The 13,574-nt window shown below is 52.3% G+C and overlaps 1 protein-coding gene across 1 annotated transcript in view; it reads left to right on the plus strand.

The window, feature by feature from the left end:
* DPP6 (dipeptidyl peptidase like 6) overlaps window positions 1-13,574 on the plus strand; it is a 780,578-nt gene that overhangs the window by 696,990 nt on the left and 70,014 nt on the right. Inside the window, exons 13-16 of the mRNA XM_068550205.1 lie at window positions 244-351; window positions 2,375-2,466; window positions 3,145-3,192; window positions 4,850-4,968. Of these exons, the coding sequence (XP_068406306.1) occupies window positions 244-351; window positions 2,375-2,466; window positions 3,145-3,192; window positions 4,850-4,968 (367 nt within the window). The remainder of the gene's footprint in view (window positions 1-243; window positions 352-2,374; window positions 2,467-3,144; window positions 3,193-4,849; window positions 4,969-13,574) is intronic.

The raw sequence follows: 13,574 nt of genomic DNA on the forward strand, positions 1-13,574 counted from the left end.
CTGTGTGTCCGCCTCTGCTTAGGCAGTTGCCTCTGAATTCCTCTGAATTCCAAATTATTTTCTTAGGGAACTGGAGGTTTGACTCGTGATTCCCAAGGAGAGAAAAGGCCCCACACAGCCTTTAGCCTTTCAACTGCATCTCTCATTGGCAATTACACGGAAAGTGTATCTCAAAATGTAGTTTATCTTGGTTCAGCCCCTTCAAAACAGTCTGTAGACTCAATCGATGGCTTTCGTCCGCAGAACGAAGAGCCAGTGTTCTCCAAGGACGGCCGGAAGTTCTTCTTTGTCCGAGCAATCCCGCAGGGGGGGCAGGGCAAGTTCTACCACATCACGGTGTCCTCCTCCCAGGTGAGCTCCCTAGTTTCCTGCTCTGCTGAGGGGGGGGGGGGCCCTGGGGGCCTTCCCCCACCCCTCAGCAGGGGAGCTAAGTGCTCCCTGGGGGAAGCCGGGCCCTGAAACTGGAAGGCGGGTCCCCACGTGGGGACGGACGGGGCCTTCATGAGCCAGCCGTCCTGGCTGGGCAGGGGTGGCGTTCGTGCCTCCTGTAATTGCTCAAAAATACGAATGACACTTCTGACGGTATCAGAGGACACTGGGTGCATTGCTGGATCTGAGCCCAGGACACGTGTGTGTAGACCGCTTTGTTTGTCGATCCGCCTGCATTGACCTTTCCTCCCTCTGCTGGGTCCTGGGGGCCGGGCCCAGTGTCCTCGTGGCCCCAGGGCATCCCACCTCCACGGTCAGCAGATGCACTGCCGTTCCCTGTGCTGCAGCCACGGGATACGAGCAGAGCATCGCTGAGCAGGGAATGTGGGAGCTGAACATAGGTGCGTTTGGAAAGAGCAGACAGCCTGGCGAATGCCACCTCCTGCAGAGCGGGCACCCGGGGGCCTGCCCCCTCCCCACGGGGTGGGACCCCGGAGCTGCACTCAGGGAACCCTGCCCTTAGGAGGAAGGCGAGGGGCTGCGGGCCTCCCATCAGCACTGCCCTCAGCTTCAGTCAGTGGGGCTTCCGTGTTGAAGCAGAGTCTGAGGAGATCAGGGCATGTGAATAAAATTTTATTTTTAACAAAGCTATCAAACATATTCTGTGGATGTAAAGTAGAAGATCTATACTCATGACATGGCCCGAAAGACAGTCTCCAAATCCAAATTCCAAACATGTCCCACGTGGAGCAGCTTTGACAGAACAGGAACGGAAGCTCGGCTGTGGCTCCAGGACAGGGACCACGTTGACTCAAAGGCTTAGATACGGATGTTTTAGTTTTCAAGCCACGTAACTGCATGAGTTACAGAACGTCTACAGACGGGCTGACATTCAGCTCTTTACTCCTAAGGGCTGGGCGCTGTGGCCCCAGATTCCTGGTTTCTTATTTGGGATCACTTCAGTCAAGACTTAAAATGCTGGTATGTTCCCTTCAGCCCATCTGGGATTCACCCCCGTGAACAGCATGGGCTGAGGCACTGTTCGTCATCCAGCAGGGGCAGGTCCCCCCCCCCCGCAACCCCGGGGGGCCCCTCCCCAGGAGCCCCTCGGCCCCCACTGCCCTCCGAACCCTGGCAGCCCGCTTCTCCCACCTGGTCCTGCCCGCACAGGCTCTCCCTTCTCCCGAGGCCATTTCTGGGGTCCCCGTGCCCCACAGTGTGAGCCTCGGGCCCTGTGCCTGATTTAACAGCATTCGCGTTGGACCCGTGCCCGGGGCACCCGCCCTTGGCACGGCCGGCCTGTGGCTCATGCCTCAGCATCTCACAACCCGTTCCTGTTGGGATGGTCACGTCTTTCTCCTTCTGCTGTGATGTGTTGTCATAACTGTTCTGCTCTGGGAGGCACTTAGGGAGAGACAGTGTGTGCAAACACGCAACACGCGATAAACGGTTTCAAGCCGTCCTTGTGAAGAACGGCGGCGAATGACGAAGATCCAGGGGGTTTTTTCCTCCCTCCCTCCCTCCTCCCTCCCTCCCTCCTTCCTCCCTCCCTTCCTTCATTCTTTCCTACCTTCCCTCCCCCCCATCCTTTCTTCATTCTTTCTGTATTTCCTTGCCATGTCTCATCCACTTCCCCGTATTTCTCTTTCCTCCCTGCTCGTCCCCCTGTGATAATGACCCGCTGATCAGATTTACACGTGGTGAAGGAACAGCATTGGCAGCGTACGCAGCGCTGACGCTTAAGACGCGGAGCTCACGGTGGGGGTTACTGGCGGTCTGGGTGCTGGTTGATCTCAGGGCAGCCAGGGCCGCTGCCCCTCCAGGCGGGCACTCAGGGAAGGGGCGGGGCTGCGGCCCGAGGGTGGTCAGCCTGTGCCCGAGGGCCCCGGGCCGAGAAGCGAGGCTGGGCCCAGCCCTCCCCGACCGTGTCCCGTCTGTGTTCCAGCCTAACAGCAGCAATGACAACATCCAGTCCATCACCTCTGGGGACTGGGACGCGACCAAGATCCTGTCCTACGACGAGAAGCGGAGTAAGATGTGAGTGCGCGTGCGGCCCCCAGCCCGGGGCGCCTCTCTGTGTTCTCCTCCTCTCACACTGTGCTCAGCACTCTCTCTCTTGGGCAGCGCCCCGAGGCCCTAGTTTCTTCACGAAAGCGCGCCCTTAGATTCCCGCCCGACCACCCCACGTCCCGCGTCTCGAGGTCCCCGTGAGGACGTCGGGGCTGCAGCCAGGCCTGTGGCTGAGACGGTGGCCGTGCGGGCTGGCTGAGCCTTTGCTGGCTCCGGGCGGGACCCAAGGGCGCTGTGAGCCCAAGTGCGTCGTGGGCCTGGCCTCGTTCCGGACAGCCGCTCCTGTCCTGGTGCAGGTTCACTGCTTTCCCGCTTCTCGGAGAAGTAGGGCCAGGACTGGAAGAGGTCAAGTGCCTTACTCCAGGCTGTCCGGTCAGTGACGGGAGGAGCTAGGGTTCAGCTCAGGCAGGCGGGGAGTCCCCGCGGGAGCCAGGGTGCCCACGCAGGGGTCCCGGGCGGGCATCGGCCACCGAGTCACGGGATCCGCCTTTGCGTCCAGCGTGGAGCTGGACCCGGGCGGGAACGTTCTCTCTGTGGGCCCCGAGCCGCGCGTCCTCGGGGAGGCCCGCAGAGGCCGAGCCTGGCGCGCAGAAACACACCTGCCCCGCAGCCAACTAACTGCCGTGCACCTGCTGGTCTTTGCAGCTACTTCCTCAGCACGGAGGACCTGCCGAGGAGACGCCAGCTGTACAGGTGCGTCCCCCGGCCCCCGCGCACGGCGGTCTCCCGCCAGAGGCTTCGCGTTCCAGAGTCACACCCGTAGCAGTACATGGGGGGCGGCAGAGAGAGGCCCCGGCCCACGTGATACAGTCTGGGGAGAAATAACCGAAGCTGCTGAGGCCCCCAGATTGGAGGCATTATCGTATTTTTCTGCTTTTGCCAGACTGAGTCTCTCCCTCGGTAGACGTCTGACAGTCCTTCCTTTCACCTTAGTCGAAGCTGAACTTGGAAGGATCACTCTGGGCCGGGATTTCGCAGGAGGGAACTGGGGTTTGGGAATGTACGGGTGGACTGGGGTGGGGTCGGCCCTACTACCCGGGGCTCCTCCACGTGGGCGCTGGCTGAGCTCCGAAGTCTCGAAGGGGGCGGAGCAGGGCTGGCCTCTGCATCCTGCAGGGGACAAGGTGTCTTCCAGGGTCCGTCTGCCTTCAGCATAAACCTCGTGACCTGCCCCCCGCCCCAGTTCCCGTTCTCACCGGGGAGAACTTGTGCTTCGGAAGTGGGGTTCTCCCGAGAAGCTTTCTGCCAGTAAAGCGGAGGAGGACGTGAGGCACTGTCACCTCCACCCCTTTGCTCTCCAGACGGGAAGGAGGGGGCAGCTGGTTCCTGCCCCACGCACGAGGGCCACCTAAGAGGCCGCTACTGCGTGCGGCCCTCATGGTCTGGACAGAGCCGGTGCCGGGCTCGCCTCCCCCACCGCCGGGAGTCGGAGAGGCCCCATGGGGTGCACGGCCGCCCTCCCATCCGCCGGCCCCTCTGCTGAGAGTAAGGGCTGCACTAGGGAGAGAGGCACTGCCTTTCGGAGGAGAGGAGACTCGGCAAGTCCACGCCGTCACGTCACAGGTCTGCTCCTCTGCGGACGGCTCCTCTGTGCTGGTCTGCCAGGATAATCCCACCGGTCCCGCCACCAAATTAGCCAAGGCGATGGAGGCCGGCTGCCTGCGCTTTCTCTGGCCTCTCCTGTCTCCCCTGAAGCGTCTTCACTCTCGTAGACCGCTTTCACGTTGGCAGCCTTCCCACGCCACACACTCAGACCCGGGCTTCTTCCAGGTTTATTGGAAGATGCCTCGGTATCTTATAGCTTCTGGAAACAACATGTTAGGCCTTCTTGACGTGAAACTGTGCTTGACCAGAGCGGTCCTGGGTGACACCTGCAGGAGTAAGAAGCGCCCCGGCACCTCCTCACCGGCTGTGGCAGCGGCCGGAGCCCCCCGCCACTGCTGTTTCTGGAGCCCCTGCCCTGTCCTGTCCCGGCGGCAGGCGCTCTGAGGGGAGTGAAAGATCCAGAACACGTAGCTCCTGTTCCTAAAGTGCCAATCGCCTGCTCAGAGGGATGAGGCACTAGAAATAATACCCCACACCCGACACTCCTATCAGGACACGCCTGGGCCTGCATGACTCCCAGGAAGCAGCCAAGCTGAGCGCTCCTGGTGGGGGGGCAGCCCTTAGGGACGGCCCCGTGGGAGGGTGACAGCAGAGCCAGCACTCGAGGTGTCCCAGCAGGGAGACAGGTGGGAGGATGGCGCCCCCAGATCACCGCGCAAGAGAGAAGCCAGCGTGCTGGACGTGGGGGCCGGGAGCTGAGGGTCTCGCCCCTGGTGACCCCCCTGCCCGCTCCCTGTCCCTGCAGCGCCAACACGGTGGGCAACTTCAACAGGCAGTGCCTGTCCTGCGACCTGGTGGACAACTGCACCTACTTCAGCGCCTCTTTCAGCCCCAGCGCCGACTTCTTCCTGCTCAAGTGCGAAGGTGAGTTCTGCCACCGAGTGACACCTCTTTCTAAGGCGCTGCTGGGACCCGGCAGGAGCTCCGCGATCCCAGGACAGGTAGGGCCGCCTAGCTGAGGACGTCGGCTCGCAGGAGCAGCCTTCCTGGGTCACCTCTGCCAGGTGTGTTACTGATATTTTGCATCTTATAAAGGGTTGCAGCTTATCAGAGTGCTTTCTACATGCTGTGCTGGTTAATCCCAAAGTTCACCTACATTTTCCTTAAAAAAATGTGTATCTTACACATTGATGGACATAGGCCATCTGTAAAGGTAATAAAACAATTTCAAAAATTCTTAAGCATATGTAAGGATTGGGATAATATAAAAGAAGATTCAGACAGGAAAAAAATTCTTTTCCTATGACCGAATTCATGGATAATTTATTCCAAACTTTAGAAAGTTCTTTATCACACCAGTCAGCATATACAAAATAGTAGACCAAGTCCCATCGTGGACACAAAGAAATATCTTTGCATCGTGTCCTCATGTCTTGAAAAGATAAGATGGGAACCCACGGAAAGGTAAGAAATAATAAATATGGTTGTAGCAAAATACATCTCAGAGAAGAGCTTGAGCTACTGAGATAATCTCAAGGGGTGAAAGTACACTACAGGCAGAGACAGACCGACACCAGGTACGATTGAATCCTATGGTCCCGGGTGAAGAATGAAGAATTTTTATCAGACTGCCTTTGATAGCCTTTGATAGCCACTCAGTAGCTCGGGACCTCAGCCTCTTTTTATCAGCGTTGTCATCCAAAATCTCAGCCCCTCCTCACCAAGCTCAGTCCCAGACATTCTCCTAGGATAATGGGATGGGAGAAAATTGTGTGTTGGCGGGTCGGGGGCGGTTCTGAAATGCAGCACTAGCCCCCAGTCCCCTTGAAGCTCATCTTACCAGACTCTTTTGCCAGCAAGACCTGTTGCCCCAGGGCAGGACCTTCATGATATTACACGTTGGGGAAGTGCAGAGGTGTATAGAGCTCAGAGACTGGGAAATGTGGTGAGCAGACCCACTAGGGGAAAGAGACAGCAGCCTGACAGGAGCTGCAGGGTCAGAAGTCTGAAGTCTTACCTGTCGAAGGAGGAAGTGGCTTTACAATGCGGAAGGTCATGATAAGATACAGAAGGGGAAATTGAAGTCGATCTAAAGAACTTCAGAACTTCCTAGAAAGAATGGTTGGGTGGGAAAGGTGACAGAACTTCCCTCAAGGAAGGTCTCTAAACAAGGGCAGACATCACATACCAGAAATAGGTTTAAATACGAGGCAGAGAGTAAGCTGGGGGCCTCAAGGTCCATGTTGTAACTGGCCGAGGCGGTCACTATTTGGATCTCGTTCTTGGGTTCTTACTAACGTTCACTAGTATTTGCTCCATCGTCATCTTTCACAGAACCCAGCCTCTTATCTATCAACAAATTCTTTATCTGCTTCCCTTAGCTCCTGCTAAGCTCTGCAGGGTCTTCTCACTCCAGAGTTTAGTGGGAATGGCCTCGTTCCGAGGACGGCAGCCTTCTGTTGTCCAGTTTCCACAGACTCCAGCCCAGGGTTGAAATTGAAAGGTTCTTCCAGGACATCTGTGGCCCTGGGTTCAGGCAAGGAAGCTCCCATGTCCGTGTGGTGGATGTAAAAATGGCTCCCATGTTGGGAGGCCCCTTGGACAGTGTGCGTGGAGATCACTGAACAGTCAGTCGTTCACGCGCAGATTTCCCATCCTGCAAGCGTTCCATCCCGAGGGAGAGATAACATTTCTTTTTATGTTTGTGTCCCAGCCAGTCTGAGGACATTTTCTCTGTATAAAGCTGCTTGTATTGTGTGGTCTGCGGATATTTTGTGTGAAGAGATGGGTCCTCAGTTGTCACTGTGAAGGAAAACAGAAGCAGAGAACGCGTACGGCCATCCCAGGTCACAGACGTGACTCAGCCCCTGAGACCACTGTGATCTCAGCTTCAGAAGGTTGGGGCGCCCCTCCCCACAAATGCCTGGATCCACTAGTAACGGAACAGAGTCATGGAATTTGAAGGATAGGAGACCTCAGAGACCATCTGATCTGATCTCCATCCCCTGCTCCATTTCATTAAGAAACTTAACTCTTAATTGATCATGGAGTTGCCACCTCAGGATTTTCTGAATCATTTAAAACCTATTTAAAGATTTAGCCTGTTGCCTCTTAAGATAAACATAAACTAGCCCTCTTTCCTACAAAACTGCTCTTTAAAATTTTTTCTATTAATAACCTATTTTCTGGCTAGTGTAACTTGTATGCCCAAATCAACCTCTCCCCTAAAACCTAATCAAAACCTCATTTTTAAAAAGGGATTTTCTAAAAAGACGTAAATTTACAAAGACCGCAGAATGGATGAGGTGACTGAAGCAGCCAACTTTACAGTTTAGGGCTGTGGCTTGGACACAGTTACAGCGCCAAGTGCCTTAGCGCCCCCTGAAACCACATCCTGATCCTGCGGTGAGGAGAGCTGAGCGGACACCCAGTCGACACCACAGGCACTGGGGGTAACAGCCGTCAGGGATGCAAAGATGGGTTTAATGACATTTCAAAGGAGAAATGATTACACACCCGGTTGGATTGCTTGGGGTGTTTTGTTGGTGAAGAAGCCTTGAGGAAAGCTTCACACGTGAAGTAGCATTTCAGATAAAGGTGTGGGTAGGGTCAGAATGTGAAACGCAGCCCGGAGGGGCAAAAGTGCAAGTGAGAAGAAAAGTGAGAGAGCAGGAGGAGTCGTGTGGAGGGGTCTTTGCAGCCTGCGAATCGCGATCAGCCTCGTGGATGCATGCGTGTAAGAGGCCGAATTACGATCCAAAAATAATCTTATTTTCCCACATTTCTCAGTAGATATAAATGTAGGCGCCAATGTATAGCTCACAGCAACGTTTATTAAACTCCATGTCCCCTCCTGTTTATTTCTTTCATGTCCCAAAGCTGCTCTGAGAGACTGTTGAAAGGCTTTGACCAACATTTAACTTCTCCTCCTCCTCCTGCAGGACTGTATTGTGGATATTAACTTTGCCTCTCAGATGCAACCAGAATAACAGCAACAACAAGAATCTCTCCTTTTTAGGCTGAGGGAAAATGTAGGGGCAACTGGACGATTCTCTGTGGTCAGTTAGGGAGAGGAAAATCTGTGAGTGCTCCCGCACTCAAAATTGTTTGGCCCGTCATGAAGGGAACTACAAATACTCGGCTTGGGCAGAGATTATGGTCAGAGGATTTAATAACTAGGACAAGGTGGACCCCAACCAGCTGAAATAGAGGCCCAGTCAGAGCAGCTGCAGGCCCACACCACGTTAGTACATAAGGGCTAGGTATCATAGCAGCTGTGAAACTGTGACAGCCCCATATAAACTTAGTCCTCCTTCCGCCTTCCCGTGGACCTTCTATTATGATCGTTTCTGGTAGGTTTATCTGATGTGGATCTGTCCCCTTAGCTTACACTGTAGTGCTCAGTGTTGTAACGCCGTCGTAGTGGATTATATAGCTCAACTGCTTGCAGTCGGCACTTCTGTTTAATTAGACCTCTGGTGTATTGTTTTTCTCTTAATGTCCAGTTACGCTGCTGTAGTATGTCTTGTCCTTCCTCATCACTGTAGCATTTCATTTAGTCTTATCATCATGTACTTTCTTCTCTAATTTTTCATTAACATTTCTTCTGCGGTTTCTCAAAGCTTGCCACTTTTATATTTTCTTTATAATTTTCAAGTTCGTAATTTTTATTAAGTATGTGACCACTTAAAAATACATACATTATTTTTATACCTTTGCACACTGTTAAACATAGATTAAAATAGCATATAGGTAAGTAAAGACTCGGAAATGTTTGTAATGCTCATATCCACTCATTACGTAACCAGATCCCATCTATCTGTGTCAATATTTGTATCTAAACGGCATGGGTTTTAGGTGATCACCAGATACTTGCATGAGAGACACATGTAAACCATATTCAGTAGAACCTCGTGGAAACTCACTTAACCTATTTAATATAGAGGTTTAGGTTCCTCTCCAGATCTCTGGGGTCTGGCAGTGAAGCCAGCTGCATCCAAAAGATTGTATTATGATGTAACATTTTATAATGAAATCATCTCTATTCTGGGGTATACCAGTAAGCCGTTTTTTACATGCTTAGTTGGTCTCAATGATCCTGGGAGATGAGTAACAGAAATACCTAATATTTGTCCAGCTTCTTACGATTTGAAAAGTACATTCTTATGATATAATACTTGATGTTCATATTCCCTTTTTTTTTTTGAACCTTTGAAATGCATTTTTTTTTTGGAGTATCGTTGATTTACAATGTTGTGTTAGTTTCAGGTGTACAGCAAAGTGAATCCATTCTTTTTCAGATTCTTTACAAAACAGAAACAGACTCACAGATCTCGAAATCAAACTTATGGTTACCAAAGGGGGAACATGGGGGGAAGTGATTAATTAGGAGATTGGGATGAACATATACACAGTACTTTACCTAAAATAGATAACTAACAGGGAACTATACTCACTATTCTGTGATAACATATTCCCATTTCTGACACCTTGCAATTTTTTTACTCTTATCACAAACAGACCTACTTAGAGTTCCCTAAACTCAGTGTTCCCCAGTTCCATGCTTTTGTCTCTTCCTGCCTGATGAACTCCCGTGCATCCTCCAAGGTTCCTCTCAGGCAAGGGTTCATTTTTATCCCCTCCCAGGAGGGTTGAGCTGGCAGCGGTGAGCTCGCCGGGGCAGCGTGGCCGTGACTGTGGGTTCACCCTGAGACCGGCTCCTGGGACGGACGCTTGACTCCTCAGCTGCTGGGGTCGCCTGCGTCAGAAGCCTGGGACCCGCACCCTCCATTCCTGGAAAAGCCCAATCTTATCGCTAAAGAGAAATGCACTCACCTTCTGTGTGTTTCCTGGGGCTGCCGCGACTGCGTGGCCTAAAGCAACAGAAACTGATTCTCTCACAGCCCCGGAGGCGGAGTCTGAAAGCGGGTTGTGGGCTGCGGGGCTGGTCCCTCCTGGAAGCAGGGGGGAGGGTCTGCTCCGAGCCCCTCCCCCATCCTAGCCACGGCCCCTCCCTGTGCCTGCGTCCAGACCCTCTCCTCGCAGGGACACCGGTCACGGGGCCCCCGAACCCCGAGCGGCCTCCTCTTACCTTATGGTCACATTTACAAATAATTGGTTACAGTTCCTTTCAAATAGGGTCTTGTCCACAGGCGCTGGGGGTTAGGACTTCACCACATCTTTGGGGAGACACAACTCAACCCACAGCGACTCCCCCCGCCCGAGACCCATATCACCTTCTCGGATAAGAAAGAGAGGACAGAAAACTCTATTGCTGTTCTTCTCGGGGACCCAGAACCAAGGGCAGCCACGGTAGGCTGTGTGCCAGAGACCATTCTTAACGGTTTTACCGCATTCCAGAAGGCAGGAGAGGGTGCCCTGGGAAAGTAGTGGGATGCAGACGGTGTCTTTGGAAGGTAACTCTGACGTTTTAGAGGAAGACGGCTCCAGTGTCCATTTCCTCCAGGAATTCTTCTTCCAGGTCATTGGGTGAAATAAATCCTCACGTTTCATGGAGCTGTGAAAAGTGGTTGGGTTTTCTCCTCCCAAAATAAACTCGACCCTGAACAACTGAGTCATAGCACCCAGTTCATGAACTCTTTGAGTTTTCACGATCACAGCCTCTGGGTAGAGAAGTGGACTTTCCTCTTCAGACTGAAGCCCAGGAACACGATTCATTTCCCTATAAGTTCGTCAGGAGGACTCCACCATCCCTGTTTCTGGGAAACATCTAAACACCACCAGGAAACATCTAAACACCACCAGGAAAACATCTGACACCAGGAAACATCTAAACACCACCAGGAAAACACCTGACACCAGGAAACATCTAAACACCACCAGGAAAACACCTGACACCAGGAAACATCTAAACACCACCAGGAAAACGTCTGACACCAGGAAACATCTAAACACCACCAGGAAAACACCTGACACCAGGAAACATCTAAACACCACCAGGAAAACGTCTGACACCAGGAAACATCTAAACACCACCAGGAAAACGGGCCCCGTGTGTGAATCAGGTGTGTGCAGCTTCATCTGAAACATTTTTTATATTTTTAAAAATAAATAAATGAACATCTTTTTCTTGGAACAAACGAGAGAACTGGAACATTTCCTTCCCATTCTGAGTGAGGAGAGAAACAGCCTGCAGTAGTGACTCGTGCTGCAGACTGAGCCTCCCGCGCCCCCCGTGAAACCCTGACGTAGGAGCTGCTCTTAAGGTCATCGCGGCAGCAGCCTAGTTTATCAAGACAGGCTTCTCCACCTTGCAGTCGAATTGAAACAAAGTAGGACCCAAGCTGATAATAAAGTGAATGACTGTGTCCCGATTACTGCCCTTACTATTAAGTTCTCCCGGGGGCCTCTACCACTGCCAGCTTTGCCACCGTCAAGAAACATGGAAAACATGGTGACGGGGCAATGAAGTCAGAGTCCGAAGGCCTGAGCTGAACTCAAGGCTCTGCCACTTACTGGTTCTGTGACTCGGGCATGACAGTTAAGCTTGCTAAATCTTCCTTTTCCTCATCTGGAAAATCAGGGGAATAACTGTACTGTCTCATCAAGTCAGGAGGATTAATCAAGAGAATGCATGGAAAGAGCTTAGCCCGGTATCTGATACATAGCAAATGCTTAATAAATGTTAACTAATGTGATCACAGCTGTCATCACCACCATCATCACCTTAGCAATCAATTAAGAATGTCTTAGATATTTACAGGCTACTAACTCAGGATCCAAGGGTTGGGGCTGAGGCTACAGAGGGTTAGCTTCCGTGAAATTAAGTCACATCCCTGACTTAGTGCCTCCAAATGCACAGACGCCCTCATCCCTCACAAGCTGGAACTGGGAGCCCTGGGTCTGCGCTTACACTAGCAGGGTAGAAAGATCCAGAAGGGAGCATGGCTGCCGCAGTCTGGGAGCATTAACCAACCATCGGGTAGGCGTGGCAGTGAAGCGGCTGGTGACTTCAGGGGTGTCTCTGCCTAAGGGGCCTCCGCAGCTGGGTCTTGGCAGTGTTAGGAAGTAACCACACTTTCCCCTTTTCTTTGATGTTTCCTCTTTCCGTGCCAGGTCCCCTCTGTGCCTTTACTCCTTCAGACACCCACTGCTGCTGGCTGCCCCGGCTGCATCCTGCCCTTGGGAACCATAATTAAGTGGGAAAACGCACACGGCTGTGCGTCTGCGCCACGTGAGTGCACCTGGAGCCTTGCTCGTAACGGAGCAGCGGAGAAGGCCGGGTGGAAAATCAGAGTCAGTCTCGCAGCCCAGCTCCCCTTGACCGGAAGCTGCTGGCCGTGGCACAGTGGATGAGGATTCAGAGGCCAGGTCCAGGTTTGGTGAGAAAGAATGTCGTCAACAACTGATGCGTCACATGTGCCTCGTGCAGCAGTGAGGGGGGGAGGGATGCCCACGTGCCACGCACCTGTCACGTGTGGTGCCATCCCCTGAAAGAAGTGAGTACGCCCCTCATGAGGAAACTGTCTGACATGGGACATATTTGGAGGTTGAGGACCATCCTGAGCTCACCTTGTCCTGCAGAATGAAGTAAAGCACATTTTCTTACAGGGGGCTACCGTCTTAAAGCATTGTGGTCGGGGAGGTGGAAGAGACAACACATCATTTCAGAGAACAGAAATGTGCATTTGTGAAGGAACATTCGCGGAGACCCCGTGGCTGGAAGGAACAGAAACGGCTCCAGTCGTGACGCCACCACAGGAGGTCTCCCGAGGGAAGGCTGCTGCCCAGAACTCCCGACTGAAGGACAGCTCTGTCTGTCGGGCATCTTTTGGATGGGGGGAAAGAGAGACCCAGATCCCTCCGGAGAGACCTGGGGTAACACTGGTTCGCACTCACTCCTACAGCGTACCAGCTAAGCAGGTGTCCCCTGTGTCCTGACCCAACGTAGGAATTATATATGCTGCTTCTATTCAGGTTATTTCAAATCACTCACATCCAACTATAAATGAGGAGCCTCAAAGCTAAATAATAATAACATAATGCTAACAATATATAACATTTATCATTATAAAGAATATAATAAATTAATAATGTTAATAATAAATACTCTGCATCATTGAGGAAAGTCTGTTAATTAGCTTCAAACATGTAGGCTGATAGCAAGTCTCAACAACAGGATGTGAAAGGGGAAAACAAATGGTTTGGTTCTGTAAACTACCTAATCCTCTAGACATCTCTTAATCCAAGTTTCCAAGGCATTAACCTGGGCTGCCCTTTTTAATTGTGGGTTTGTCCAGGTGAATGTTTGGAACTGGGTTTGAAACTCCTTGGAGCATTGCTTGTGTGTCTGAGAGTGAGACCATCTGTTCAATCTCTCCAACATTTGGAGCTACTCCCTTTGAGGTTGCAGTTTGCAAGAACAAGGAGAGGGATTCTCGAGGCAGGTGATCTCACGAGCATCATTACACAGATGCTTCGGAAGATGCTATACTCGTCAGTAGACGCTGCCAGGCCCCCAAGCATACCCTCCGTAGGAGCCCTATTGCTCCCCGATAACAACCAAAGGA

This window comes from Eschrichtius robustus, chromosome 8 (assembly GCF_028021215.1).
Source record: "Eschrichtius robustus isolate mEscRob2 chromosome 8, mEscRob2.pri, whole genome shotgun sequence".
Taxonomy (NCBI): domain Eukaryota; kingdom Metazoa; phylum Chordata; class Mammalia; order Artiodactyla; family Eschrichtiidae; genus Eschrichtius; species Eschrichtius robustus.